This window comes from Ursus maritimus, unplaced genomic scaffold (genome assembly GCF_017311325.1).
Source record: "Ursus maritimus isolate PB19 unplaced genomic scaffold, ASM1731132v1 scaffold_6, whole genome shotgun sequence".
Taxonomy (NCBI): Eukaryota; Metazoa; Chordata; class Mammalia; order Carnivora; family Ursidae; genus Ursus; species Ursus maritimus.
The window spans coordinates 38,002,738-38,014,788 of record NW_024426774.1 but is presented as its reverse complement, the minus strand read 5'-3'; the positions used below and the strand labels follow the sequence as shown (position 1 = coordinate 38,014,788).

Genomic DNA, 12,051 nt, shown 5'->3' with positions numbered 1-12,051 from the left:
ACATAGGCTGGGTAGGGATTACCGTACCCTTTTCTCAGAGGAGAAAGCTCAAGGGAACTGCACTCCTCTTCCGTGCCCGGGTCAAATTCTCCGGTAGTGACCGCCTGGGGTATCGTTCTGAGAAACGGTCGGAGGCTGAACCAAGGCCCAGTGGGAACAAATGTGGCAACTGGCTGGCAATGTCTGCCTCACTCACCCTGCATCTGCTGCTCTGCACAGGCCACGGTCGCCCTGCAGGATGGGAGCCCAGACTCGGGCCCTACGCGACCATGCCCGGTGTCCAAGGCCCACACAGCCGGGGAGGGAGGGGACACCAGCCCTTTGTAGCTGCGCCTCCTTTGCCAGACTTCCTTCCAGGCACCTCGATCCCCAACTGCCCCGGAGCCTCTGATCGGGCGCTTTTGCCCCATGCCCTAGGCGCTGGGTCATCTTTCACCTGTCTCTCTTCCTGAGAGGACTTTTATTTTAGGCCCCAGAACAGCTGGAGCAAGTGCCACACAGTCCCTGCCCTCCCTGCTGGGTCAGCACCTCCCTTCTCTGTCCCCGGGAATCACAGGTGCTGTGGCCAAGGGCGAGCACAGGGGCGTGTAGCGTCATGTTGCAGCATCGCGGGTTCTCTGCTTCTCCGTCAGCTCCACGGGCTCAGCCTGCGTCCTGGGGTGTGGCAGAGGGCATCGCTGCTAATGGAAGGCGGCAGGGCCAGCACCGAAACAAAGCGTCCCAAACCCGTGTCTGTCTGGTGCTGGTCTGGGAAAATGGTCAAAGCCCAGGAGATGCTTCCCATCGCCTTCAGACCTTGCCAGACTTCTCCCTTTCCCATGTCCTGGGGCTGCCCTGAATCACCCACCAAGGAGAGGTCACAGCAGGAAGACCTCCCTAGAGCCTCAGTACATGACCATTCAACTTTGGTTTGGGCCCTTCCAATGCCAGGGTCCTCGCAAGGCAGCCCATTTCTCCCCTGGACACTCTCCTATGAGAAAGTGCTTTCATGGGTGAGTTAGATAACAACAGGAACAATAATAGCAGCTACTACCTAGAACCAGGCATGAGCCTAAGACTTTTACACAGATTATCTTATTTGAATCCTTAAAACACCCCTGCAAATGGGTACTGTCATCCTCGTGTACAGATACGGAATCTGAGGTTCAGAGAGGGTAAGAGCTTGCCCAGGTCACACAGCTAGTAACCAGCTGCCCCCCCCCGCCCCGGAACTTTATCCAACTTTATCCCATTGGTTCTTGCTCTGCCCTCCAAGCCTCACAGAACTGGGGTCTGTTTTTCTTCCAAATAACAGTTTCCATGACCACAGGTGGAAGTGATACCTAATTCCAGCTCCTGTCCCTGTTTCTGAGACCGCGGCCAGTAGCGGTAGCTGCTCAAGGAAACCTAGACGGCCCGGGGGTGAGCGCCCAGTGGGCACTGGCCCAGGGGTGAGTGCCTAGCGGGCACCGGCCCGGGGGTGAGCGCCCAGCGGGTACCGGTCGGGGGTGAACGTCCAGCGGGCACCGGCCCAGCGTCAGGAGGCCTCAGGAGAACGCCAGTCACTGGTGTGACAGTTCCCTGCGCCTCTGTCTCTTCTAATCCGAGGGTTAGACTGACCGATCCTGAGGTCCCTTCCTGCCTGCCCTTCTGGGATTCCTTGCCAAATTCCCCTGGGGGAGGGTTCACTCCAAAGATTACCCCTCCCCGAGGTGATCCTCATCCCTACGGCCAAGCTTCTACTTTCCCAACCCCGCCAGAGTTAAAATCTCTCCCTCCAACAAACAAAGCCACAATTTTCACACCTGGGGCCAGGGTAAAGTGGGATATTCCTCAGAGGGAGGGAGCTGATGGACACCTGGCCTGGCTCTGAGCTGTCCTCCTCTCCCTGGCAGGGCACATGAGTCCTCGTTCCGAGGGCAGCCTTGGAACCTCTTCTTTCCCTGTCCCTGTCCAAGACCCCCAGAAGTCAGGTGGAGTCCTTGAGGCTCGGGGCCAAGCCGCCCACCGCGGGCTGCACCTCCCAGCTCAGGGTCAGGGTCCAGGTGGCTTGTGTGGCCCTGTTTCTACGTTTAAGAGCAAGCAGGGCAGCCACCAGGCATATGTCACAGACACAGGCGCCAAAAGGGTGGCCCGATTCCCACCCGTGAGGCTCAATTTTCCACCAAGGATGAGGAGTCAAGGTGGCAATCCAGAACTGGCCCCTGCACCCCTTCACCATTAACCCGGCAGTGCTCAGCTCCTGAGAGCCAAGGGCCCTGGAATCTCTCCAGAATGGTCTGGGAAAATGTGAGTCCTGGCCCACCTGCCTGCCCCTAATCCATGCCCCTGCCCTCTGCAAGCCTGAAACCCACTAATGGGTCAGACACCAGTGGGTCTCTCAACACCACCACATACCTGGGTCTCATCCCAGACTTACGGGATCCTCCGGGGATGGGCCCAGGACTCTGCGTGTTTACCAAGGCCCCCAGGCCAATGCTAATACAAGCAACCTGGACATCGGGATACAGGTGTGGTTTCCATAAAGCCGTGGTCTCCGCAGGAATCAGACCTCGGAGCTAGTGTGGCCCTTGGCACGTCATGGCTGAGGATGTGACTGGTGAATGGGGGCTCAGGGATGGGAGGAGATGGCAGAGTGAGAGAGAGAGAGAGTCAGGAGACATTCATGAAGGGAAAGGGACCACAAGAGCCGTAAGCCCTGGGCGGGTACGAGGAGACACTCAGGTGCAGGTAAGCCCTCCTGGGAGAACAGGGGCAAGAGGAAGAGAGCAGAGAAAGCTGCCTTGGCGCAGCTGTGCTTGTTGCCTCCAGGCTTGGTTCAGGCACTATTCCCCAACCACCCCCAAACCCTCAGATCATCAGATGGAGCAGGCAAGACCCTTTGGCGCAGGTGGCCTAATCCTGCCCCTGATCAGCATCCCCAGGCCAGCCTCCGTCCTGGCCCGCGTGGTGCTCTGCCTCCTGGCCAGCCTGGCACGACCTGACAGACATCTGTGTGGACGGCAACTCCAGGTTCCATGCCGCGTGGTGGACTGCGCCGCTCGCAGCGAAAGCAAGGCCTCCAAACCGGAAAGGGGGAAGAGGGAAGTGACACCTACCTGAGCTGCCAGCACTTTCAGAAGCGCTCCTAGACATCTTGGGCTGGCCGTGTTTGCCGCTGGCTCGCCCAGACCCCGGTGGGGGGGGGCTGGAGGGGGCAGGGGCGCCGTCGCCCCGGATGGTGGTGAGATCCTGCATGCTGAAGCTCCGGAGTCTTTCCGATAAGGCACCCTGTCCCTGCATACAACACAGGAGGGGGCACACGTCACAGGCCTGGCCCACACACCACCGGCATTCGTGGGGGGCAGACACCTCAAAGGCCAAGAGGGGGTTCTGACAGTCAGCCGGGTGGCACTCAAGACCTCGAAAGACTCTGCAGAGGGGCAGGTGCCTGGTGGACTTGCTGGAAGCTCTGAGAGGGTCAAGGCCTGGAATGTTCCAGGGCCTCCTGTGGGTCTCAGCAATTGTTCGTCTGGCTCCGGGCTCCTTTATCTCCTTCAGATGCCCACTTCGCACGATGAGCTAGAGCCGGAGACAGACCCAGGGCCAAGGACGTGACTGCTGCCTGCAGTCCCTGCTCTCGAGGGCTTGTTTGCTGCTTCTCTGGCTATATGTAAACACAAATCCTTCATAGCCACATTTTGCTCAGTTCCCAGTACACAAGAACCTGGTCAGAAAGAGCAAAACCTAATAATCTATGTGCTCCGTCCTTACTCTTGTCAAAGGAAATAAAATTCAGCCAGTATTTTTTTTTCATATTTGACAACAGCAATTTCTCTTATCTGTTCATGTTACTGTTTATGAGGCACGTTTACTTCCACTCTCACATTTGAGCTTCATAAAATACCCAAAAGGTAATAAATCAGGAAGGAGGAAAAAAATGATATTAAAAAAAAAACCCTGCTGACTATAACCATTTCATATTCTGAGAGAGTCACAGAATTCATCTCCGGGGAAAATTGTTCTTTTGTTTGGGAAAGCAAGATCAATCCATTATACTTATGAAGGGGAAGGTCCCTGCTGTCTGGGTGAGAGAATCTGTGTCAGAGTGAAAAAGATCACAGTGAAGGCTCAGGGAGAGTGGCGTTGCCTCAGGGGTGCTGCAGGGGCTGGAGAGGGAGCTTGTGTTTGGGGAGAAGGAAGCTGAGAGGGGGCTGGGGTCTGGTAGGGGACTGGAGTTATGGAGAATTGAGTTGGGTTTGAGCGGAAGGAGATAGGCAAGTAACCACCAAGCAAATGGAGGAAGTTGGGTGTCGTCAGAAATACTGAAGAGTGTGTCTGTACACGCACACTCGCTATCTCCCTGCTAATACTAGGCTCAATTCGTGTTTAATAGGAAAAAAATGAATCAAAGCATTATAATAAAAAATTATTATAAAAAAAGAAAGACGGGAGGGGCTGCAGACTTCCCATAGGTACATGGGACAGCAGGGAACAGGGGGGAGGTATTCTATTTGGATAATGAAGGAAAGAGTGGTTCTTGAGGGCTAGAGGACTTGGGGACAATAAGGCACAACAGATTACACAGAACCAACGAATCAGCACAAAATCAGTGGGAACAGCTAACGAGAAGGCTCTGGGTTGGGGGTGGGACTGATGAAACAAACAAGGACCACAACAGCTTAGTAGGATGCTTTCAACATGGCAAAGGGTTTGGAGGACTTTTTTCATTTTAGTTAAGGAGAAAAAAAAAAAAAAAAGGCAATGAAAACAGCCAGCAAAGCAGAGCAGTCCATAGAAGTGACTAGTCAAAGAGCCAGTTAGATAAAGGAGCAAATGCAGAATGAGTTTGCTAGATGGGAGGTGGGAAGCAAAAGGAGCTCCCAGACAGGTCTAGAAGAAATGTCAGAATAAAACAAAGATGCATGAAAATATGAAAAAGATCAGTTCTCAACCTACCAAAGATATAAAAACGTATCTAGGAAACTAACAGCAAAAAAGAAAACTGTTCAAATGATAAAATAAAATTAGAATTATAAATCCAGGCAAAGGGGTGTCTGATGTAAAAAAGAGATAGAAATCCCCCTGGTAGTCTCAGACGCCACTCTGCATGATGGCGGCCAAGGGGTCTGAGGGCTCACCTTCTAGACATTAACAGTTGGGTAGTCTGTGCCACAAAACCCAGGTGGGACTAGCAGCCCAGTATAATCCCCTCCAAAATCTATCAGCCGATGACCCACGATTATTTCCCTCGGAAGCATTTTAGGTGACATCGAGAACTTGGAAGAAATGAGAGGACTAAAGAACAAAACCGGATTCTGAAAGGGGGGGGCATATTGCTATGGACAATGGAGTAATTCAGTGTTAGGTTCACTCCCAGGAAGACCACTCGCTGGCTCGCTTTCAGTCTTCCTCCCATTCAGTCACTTCTGTTCAACAATTATTTATCAAGGACGTTCTCTGGGCAAGACGCTGTGCTAGGTGTTATAAGGAAACACCAAAAATACAGCTCAATTTCGGACAAAATATAAAAAGACAAATGTACAAATAACCACACAGAGTTGCCATACCAGGAGCGACAGCAAGTGAAGACTGAGAGCAAGGGTTCTAGAGTCAGACCTAGAGTCAAATTACAGTCCTCTCACTAACGGCTGGGTGACCGTAACCTCTCTCCTCCTCAATATTCTCCTCTGCCAAGGAGCATCCACACGGTGAGGATTTCATGAGAGTGTGCCCATGCAATAGCCATGATAGAGCCCAATGCATGGTACGTGTCCAAAAAATGCCAATTATGATGATGGTGACGATGCTGCTGCCGCCTGAGACACACAAGTTGCTGCTGACATACAAAAATCAAAAGACGACATCCGGGCAAAAAGACACAGAAGGGCTTCATGACCCCAAGCCCAGTAAATGGCCAGGAACGAACTCCATCGATGTGTCTGCCAGCTCTTGCAAGTGCTCAGCAGTGTATCTGACAGCAAGCAGCAGAGGGCAGCATACATGTCCTTTTGGGCAAAGCACAAGATTCCACTCCCAGAAGCCAGCCAGCCTAGCTCCACTACCACTAGCATCATGAAGACGGGGAGTGGCAGAGGTTAGGAAAGAAAAAGGGATAATCATAGCTCTGTATCAACATAGTCCTGACTCAGGCGAAATCACAGCAGCACGGATACAAGGATCTCAAAAACAAATTAGCCTTTATCTGTCAAAACAATCTGAGATGGTTAGAATTGATATGGCTCTCTCATTTGTAAACCGCTCACCTCTGCTCAGTCTCCTCTCCAAACCTCATTCCCATTCGCTTTCCACGAACCCCAATCCACCCTGCCACCTTGGCTCTGCTCTGGAGAGCCTCCAGTTTATGATTCTGGGAACAACCAAGAGGCGTTCACTGGTACTCTGCAAAATTGGGCTCCCTATTTGGGGAAAATAAAGTTGGATCCGCTAAGTTCGTTAAAGCTTAAAACCATATTCTCCATAATTCAATGAGCCACATTACCACACTAAAGCCTTTGAGAGGTCCTACGGTGTTTCAGGTTAACTCACTGTATCTCAAACGAATTTGCCCACAGTGGGATATCCTGTTAGTCGGCCATCCAAAAGTCATCCCCAACCCCATTCGTGACATGGTGAAAAAACCCCAGATTTTCTGATCTCCCTTGTAGCAATGGAGGGCTATGTGATGCAATTCTGCCCAGTGGAAGGAGAAATCTGGGAAGGGATTTCTGGGAAAGGGATTTTCTCTTGCTGAGAGAAGAAAGGCCTGACCCCGCTCCCTGTTTTCTGCCTCTGAGCGTGGTGGAGCTGCCGTCTTGTGACTAGGAGACTCACAGAAACATCCATGCAGAGCCTTGACATCACTCCCTCACTAGCATAATGACAGCACCCACTTACTCCTAGACTTCTTGTAAATGATTTTCATCAATTTCAAGACGTATATTCTTTTTTCATCTCTGAAATAGGGGTGTGTCTTACAATTATTGTTGTCTTGACACCACTGTCCTCGTCTACATATGAATGCATTTGATTATCCCCACAGCATGGACTGGACACCTCCACTGAACTGAGTGTTCAATCCCCAAACCATTAGAACCACCTGAAGAAGAAACACGAGTCCCGGTTGTCTGAAACACATCCCACTGACACCTCTGGTGAGATCAAGAAAGGGGCAGCATCCAACCGGGCAGAATGGGTATCAGCCGCGTGGATGAAAATCCCAGAGACAGCTCTGCATCACCAGGGCTCTGGAAGGCACAGAGGGACACGGCGTGGTCATAAATGGATACCGAGGAGCTCAGGCGAAAAGTGACTCCGAAGAGTCAGACTCAGAAAGTGAAGAACTGAAGTTAGGAAGGCCTCAACCAATTGACTGTGCTTCTGTGTTCCTTCTAATGTATGTACAAAAGGGACACACAAAGACTCTATGTCTAAACTAGTCTGGAAGAGTCCTTCTGATAAGTAGAAGTAAAAATCCTAAGTGCAAAAGCATTCCGTCCCAATTTAACTGGCAATATTGTCGTCCTTAGTGGTACGTAAGATAACAATGTTTCTTAGAAACCACAGCATTTTAGGTTCAATGCAGTATGGCTGGCACTTCCCCGAGAAGTTTTCTCTGACCAGCTCAGCTCCCTGACATAGGCTCTCAGTGCAGTCTGGGATTCTCTGCAGCACCTCGCACAATTATATTTAACGACTGGTATTGTTCGTTGGTTTGTCTTCCCTCCAGACTGTTCGTTTTATTGACGAGTGCAGCCTTGGTGTCTGCCACGCTATGGGATACACGTCAGGGGTCAAGGGGTTGAACGACGGAGGAGGACGGGGCAGGAGGGCGGCCTCCTCTTCACTGCGTGCGCTCTTTTGTGCTTTTAGGATTTTATACCATAAGCGTGTATTACCTTTAAGAAATCATTACCATTTCATTTTCAGAAACACTCACAGCACTTTCCCAAGATCACCTTGAGGTGATCCCATTTTTGTAAATACGGGGCTTGCATGATGCTGGCAAATGCCATTGAGACCAAAAAGGAATGACACAGAACTACTTTAAAAAAAATAAATAAACAAATGAGAACAGAGAAGAAGTGGTGCTTCCAGAAACTGCAATGTATTCACTGTCCAGCTCCGAGAGCCTAGTGTCAACTCTGCTATGAGGGGCCTTGACCAAGTCACCTTGGTCTTTCTCAGCCTTGCAACCTCATTGGTAAATTAAATCATTGAACAAGATTCCAACTGGAAAGTTCTGAGTTTAAGAATCTATGACCCTGTTCTGTGGCTCATTATCTGGCTCTGACTGCAATTCTAAAATAAGGGTTTCTAGGGGTGCCTGGGTGGCTCAGTCATTTAAGCATCAGCTCAGGTCATGATCTTTGGGTCCTAGGAGGGAGTCCCGCATCGGGCTCCCTGCTTCTCCCTCTATCCTTTCCCCCTGCTTGTGATCTCGATCTCTCTCTCAAATAAATACATTCTTAAAAAATAAAATAAAATAACAGTTTCTAGCATTATTTGAAAATCTCTAGAATAAATGTTGGTTCTCCCATGGTAACTCTGAAGGATGAATAGATTCCAGCAGGCATGCGTGTGTGTGTGTGTGTGTGTGTGTGTGTGTGTGTGTGTTTAAAGTCCTGTATCCATTCCCTCCCCAGCCAACACTCAGTGTGGAATATATGCTGCAGGAAAAGCTAAGAATGCTGTGGCCCTTTCATGAACGAAGGTCTGCTTACTTCAGGTACATCTGAGCCTGTCTCTGGGGCTGTCATACCGCAGGTCAGCACTGTCCTTACCAGCCCACCTCTGCAAGACCGTCTCCACAGCCTGTCATCATGGCACTGGGAAGGGAGACATACTCAGCCTTCCATGAGAACAAATCTCTTACCTATAATCTGTTGCAGTCCTGACCTCTGCATCCCCTATGATGTCGTAAGTGCGTCTACCCAGTTTTGTTACTGTTGTTTGTTTCCACGGACCCAGCTGGCTGCTTTCTGGGCACATCAACACAACATGGTTGTGCTCCCTGAACCCCCAGAAATCCCACAGAAGTTCCTTGGGACAAGGGAGGGTAATCCATTCCTGATTCTTTAATCCCTTTTTCTAGCTAGAACTCTTAGAAAATAAGACTTCAAGAGGTAAACTGTGTCACTGAACTTTCTATTACTCTGAGATCTTTAATTTCTCCCTCAACTGGTAAGGAACGAGAAAGCCACTCTGCCAACACACATCAAATTCTGTATGTTTTGATGTTGTTGTTTTTTTTTTAATTATCTTTTTTTAAAGTAAACTCTTCCCCTAACGTGGGGCTCAAACTCACAACTCTGAGAACAAGTGTTGTGTACTCTACTGACTGAGCCAGCCAAGTGCCCGTTTTGATGTTTTTCTTAGTCAGGGGAAGGGGTGTGTTCCTGGAAAACCCAGACCTTTACTAATCTGGCATTCCAAGGAAAACAATTTACCACTAATAGGATCCCTGCCATTAGGGCCCACAGAGCCCGGGTTCAGCACAGCAGCTAAGCTGGGCTGCAAGCCCTTGATGAGGTCCTCTTTTCCAGAGGGACACACCAAGTCACAGGGGGAGGCTCCAGGAGAGCCTTCACAGACATCGGACGCCTGGAACTAATGACAAAGAGAACAAAGACAACAGGTTTTAGTGAGTCAGGCAACTGATAACAAAACCACCAGCATAACTGCATTGCGCACCGGTAATGCAGAAAGAGTTAGTGCTTCCTTCCAAAGGGGTACCCACCTCGCCGACAGAGTTAACCTCTATAGTTACACATGCTCCAACATCAGGGCCAAGCAGGCTCCTTTTCGACATGCTGGATGGAGATGGGGGGCTTTGTGACATAACATTAGATTAACACAAAGGAAAAAGGAAGGAAGGAAGGAAGGAAGGAAGGAAGGAAGGAAGGAAGGAAGGAAGGAAAGAAAGAAAGAAAGAAAGAAAGAAAGAAAGAAAGAAAGAAAGAAAGAAAGAAAGAAAGAAAGGATCTCTTCCACAATAGCATCAATCATCAAATTCAACTCATTCTCAGGGCATTAAGCAAAGAAAAAAAACCCCAAGTAAGTTAATCAAATGTTAGATTGCTACCAAATTAACACACAAAAGAGGCTCTGGAAGGACGCTGAAGTGGGACTGGCTCTGGGATTAATGCACACATACACACACATACACACACAGGTGTTGGGAGAGGAAACACCTGGCTCGGATCCAGACCACGGGCTGGCGGTGGGCAGAGGAAGCTGCCGGCCTCTCTGCCCAACTGGATCAGTCTGGAGTTAGTCACACCTCTCCCTGGGGTTACCTGCCCTTCTCTGAGGTCCAAAGAGGAGACAAAATGAAAGAGTCGAGCCACCTGACAAAGGGGAAAAGAAAAAAAGCCATGGGCACCAAGCCTACAAAACAGGGTTGAAGGGCGCTATGCTGTCTTCAGCTAGGACACTAGCTCACTCACTCACTCGCTCGCTCACTCGCTCACTCCTTTCTTCCTCCATTTGCAGCCGATGCAGAGGGAATGTTTACGAAGCTGTGTGTGAAGCCCCACAGAGGAACAAAGATGCATATGAAACACGATACCCGATTCCTACTCCCAAGGAGCTCACAGTCTAGCCCAGGGCACCCAGACACAAATGCACACGAGGCAGCAAATGACAGAGATGTGGGTCCCACTTTCAGGGGAGGGAGAGAGGGCAGCTGGCTGACACCTGGTGGAGGTCTCATGCACGAGCTCGAACTTGAGTGAAGCCTGGGCTGCAGCATCCGACAGATGACAGACAAAGGACAGGGAAGGACACTGTGGCCTCGCCATCTGAATCAGGCCCGCACCCTGGGGATAGGGTTTCGGGGTCACCAGGAAGGACTCCCCACACACAGCTGATGTCCCTGCCCTCCCATGGACAAGTCCACCCCCGAGTCCCGGCTGTGAAGCTCTGCCTTGTGCAAGCTTCCTCCTTGGAGAAGCAAAGGCACTGAGGGGAGGTTGGTGTGGTAGCAGATCCCCCTCCGGGCCGGAGAGTGGAGGGAACATGGGAGGGATGTTGCTGAAGGACAAGAGGGGGAGAAAGGATGAGGGTCGGAGGGGGAGGGGCATCCACAGGACACATTCGTCCGCTGTTAGTGAGAAGTAGAGCTACCGTGGTATTTGCAAATATGCCCACACCGTCATAAGTGACGAAGCTTTAAGGGAACGGGATCTTACGGTAACACATGTGTGATCGAATTCCTTCAACCTAGTATGTACCACATCCTCATTTAAGTGTTGCCCCAGCTTGGCCTCAGCGCAAAGAAGGAGCCTGCCTGGGTGCCGCTTGCTGGCCGCCTTTTGCATATTAGCGCACCTTCCTCATTCTGAGGGACATCTGATATAGAACGGTCACAAGAGCAGGCAGACAACCTGAGAAACACCCAGGGCTGTGACTGTCTCTAAAATTCTCCGTGACAGAAGGTCATCTCTCAGGGACTCGGCCATGGGTTCTCGGGGACAAGTGACGCGACCCAAGCACATAATGGTGAGGAAGTGTCCGCCCAGCATGGGGGGATGGGGGGGGTTGGGGGAGGGGTCTGGGGGTGCTTGGAGTGATGCAGGGAATGCTGGACTGAGAACTCCAAAGTCTCCCTCTGAACCCAGCTTGGCACCTCACAGCTGTGTGACTCTGGGTGAGCCACTCAACACCTGGGTCTCAGTGTCCAGTCCTGTGAGGTAAGGGGTGAACAAGATGGCATCTAAGGCTCCCGCCTGCTCTAGCAACCCACAGGTTTGACGTTCCTTCTCTCCTGGGGGAGGGCAGGGGCTCACGGTTGTAAGCTGACCCCAGGGACCCACACACCTGGAGGCAGAAGGGAAGGAGGAGACAACGGTATAGAAAGTCAGGCAGAGAGCAATGAGGGACGGGACGCGAGTGCTGGAGGGTGGCTTGCCCCGGGGGGCCCAGCACAGGCAGGGCGGACTGGGACAAGGCCCCAGGTAGCACCACATACTGTGCTCACACTACCACACAGCAGAGAAAAGATGGGAAGGAAGAGAGTCTAGATTCACATGAGAGGGAAACTCAGCTTCCTCTCCAGAACAGTCTGAATTGTAAATAGCTCCCAGTGCCAGC

The 12,051-nt window shown here is 51.0% G+C and overlaps 1 protein-coding gene across 2 annotated transcripts in view; it reads right to left on the bottom strand.

Annotated features, from left to right (window-relative positions):
• REEP1 (receptor accessory protein 1) overlaps positions 1 to 12,051 on the bottom strand; it is a 96,860-nt gene that overhangs the window by 11,446 nt on the left and 73,363 nt on the right. For both annotated transcript variants that reach the window (XM_040623228.1, XM_040623227.1), the window contains exon 6: positions 3,078 to 3,255. In XM_040623228.1, coding sequence (XP_040479162.1) covers positions 3,078 to 3,255 — 178 coding nt within the window. The remainder of the gene's footprint in view (positions 1 to 3,077; positions 3,256 to 12,051) is intronic.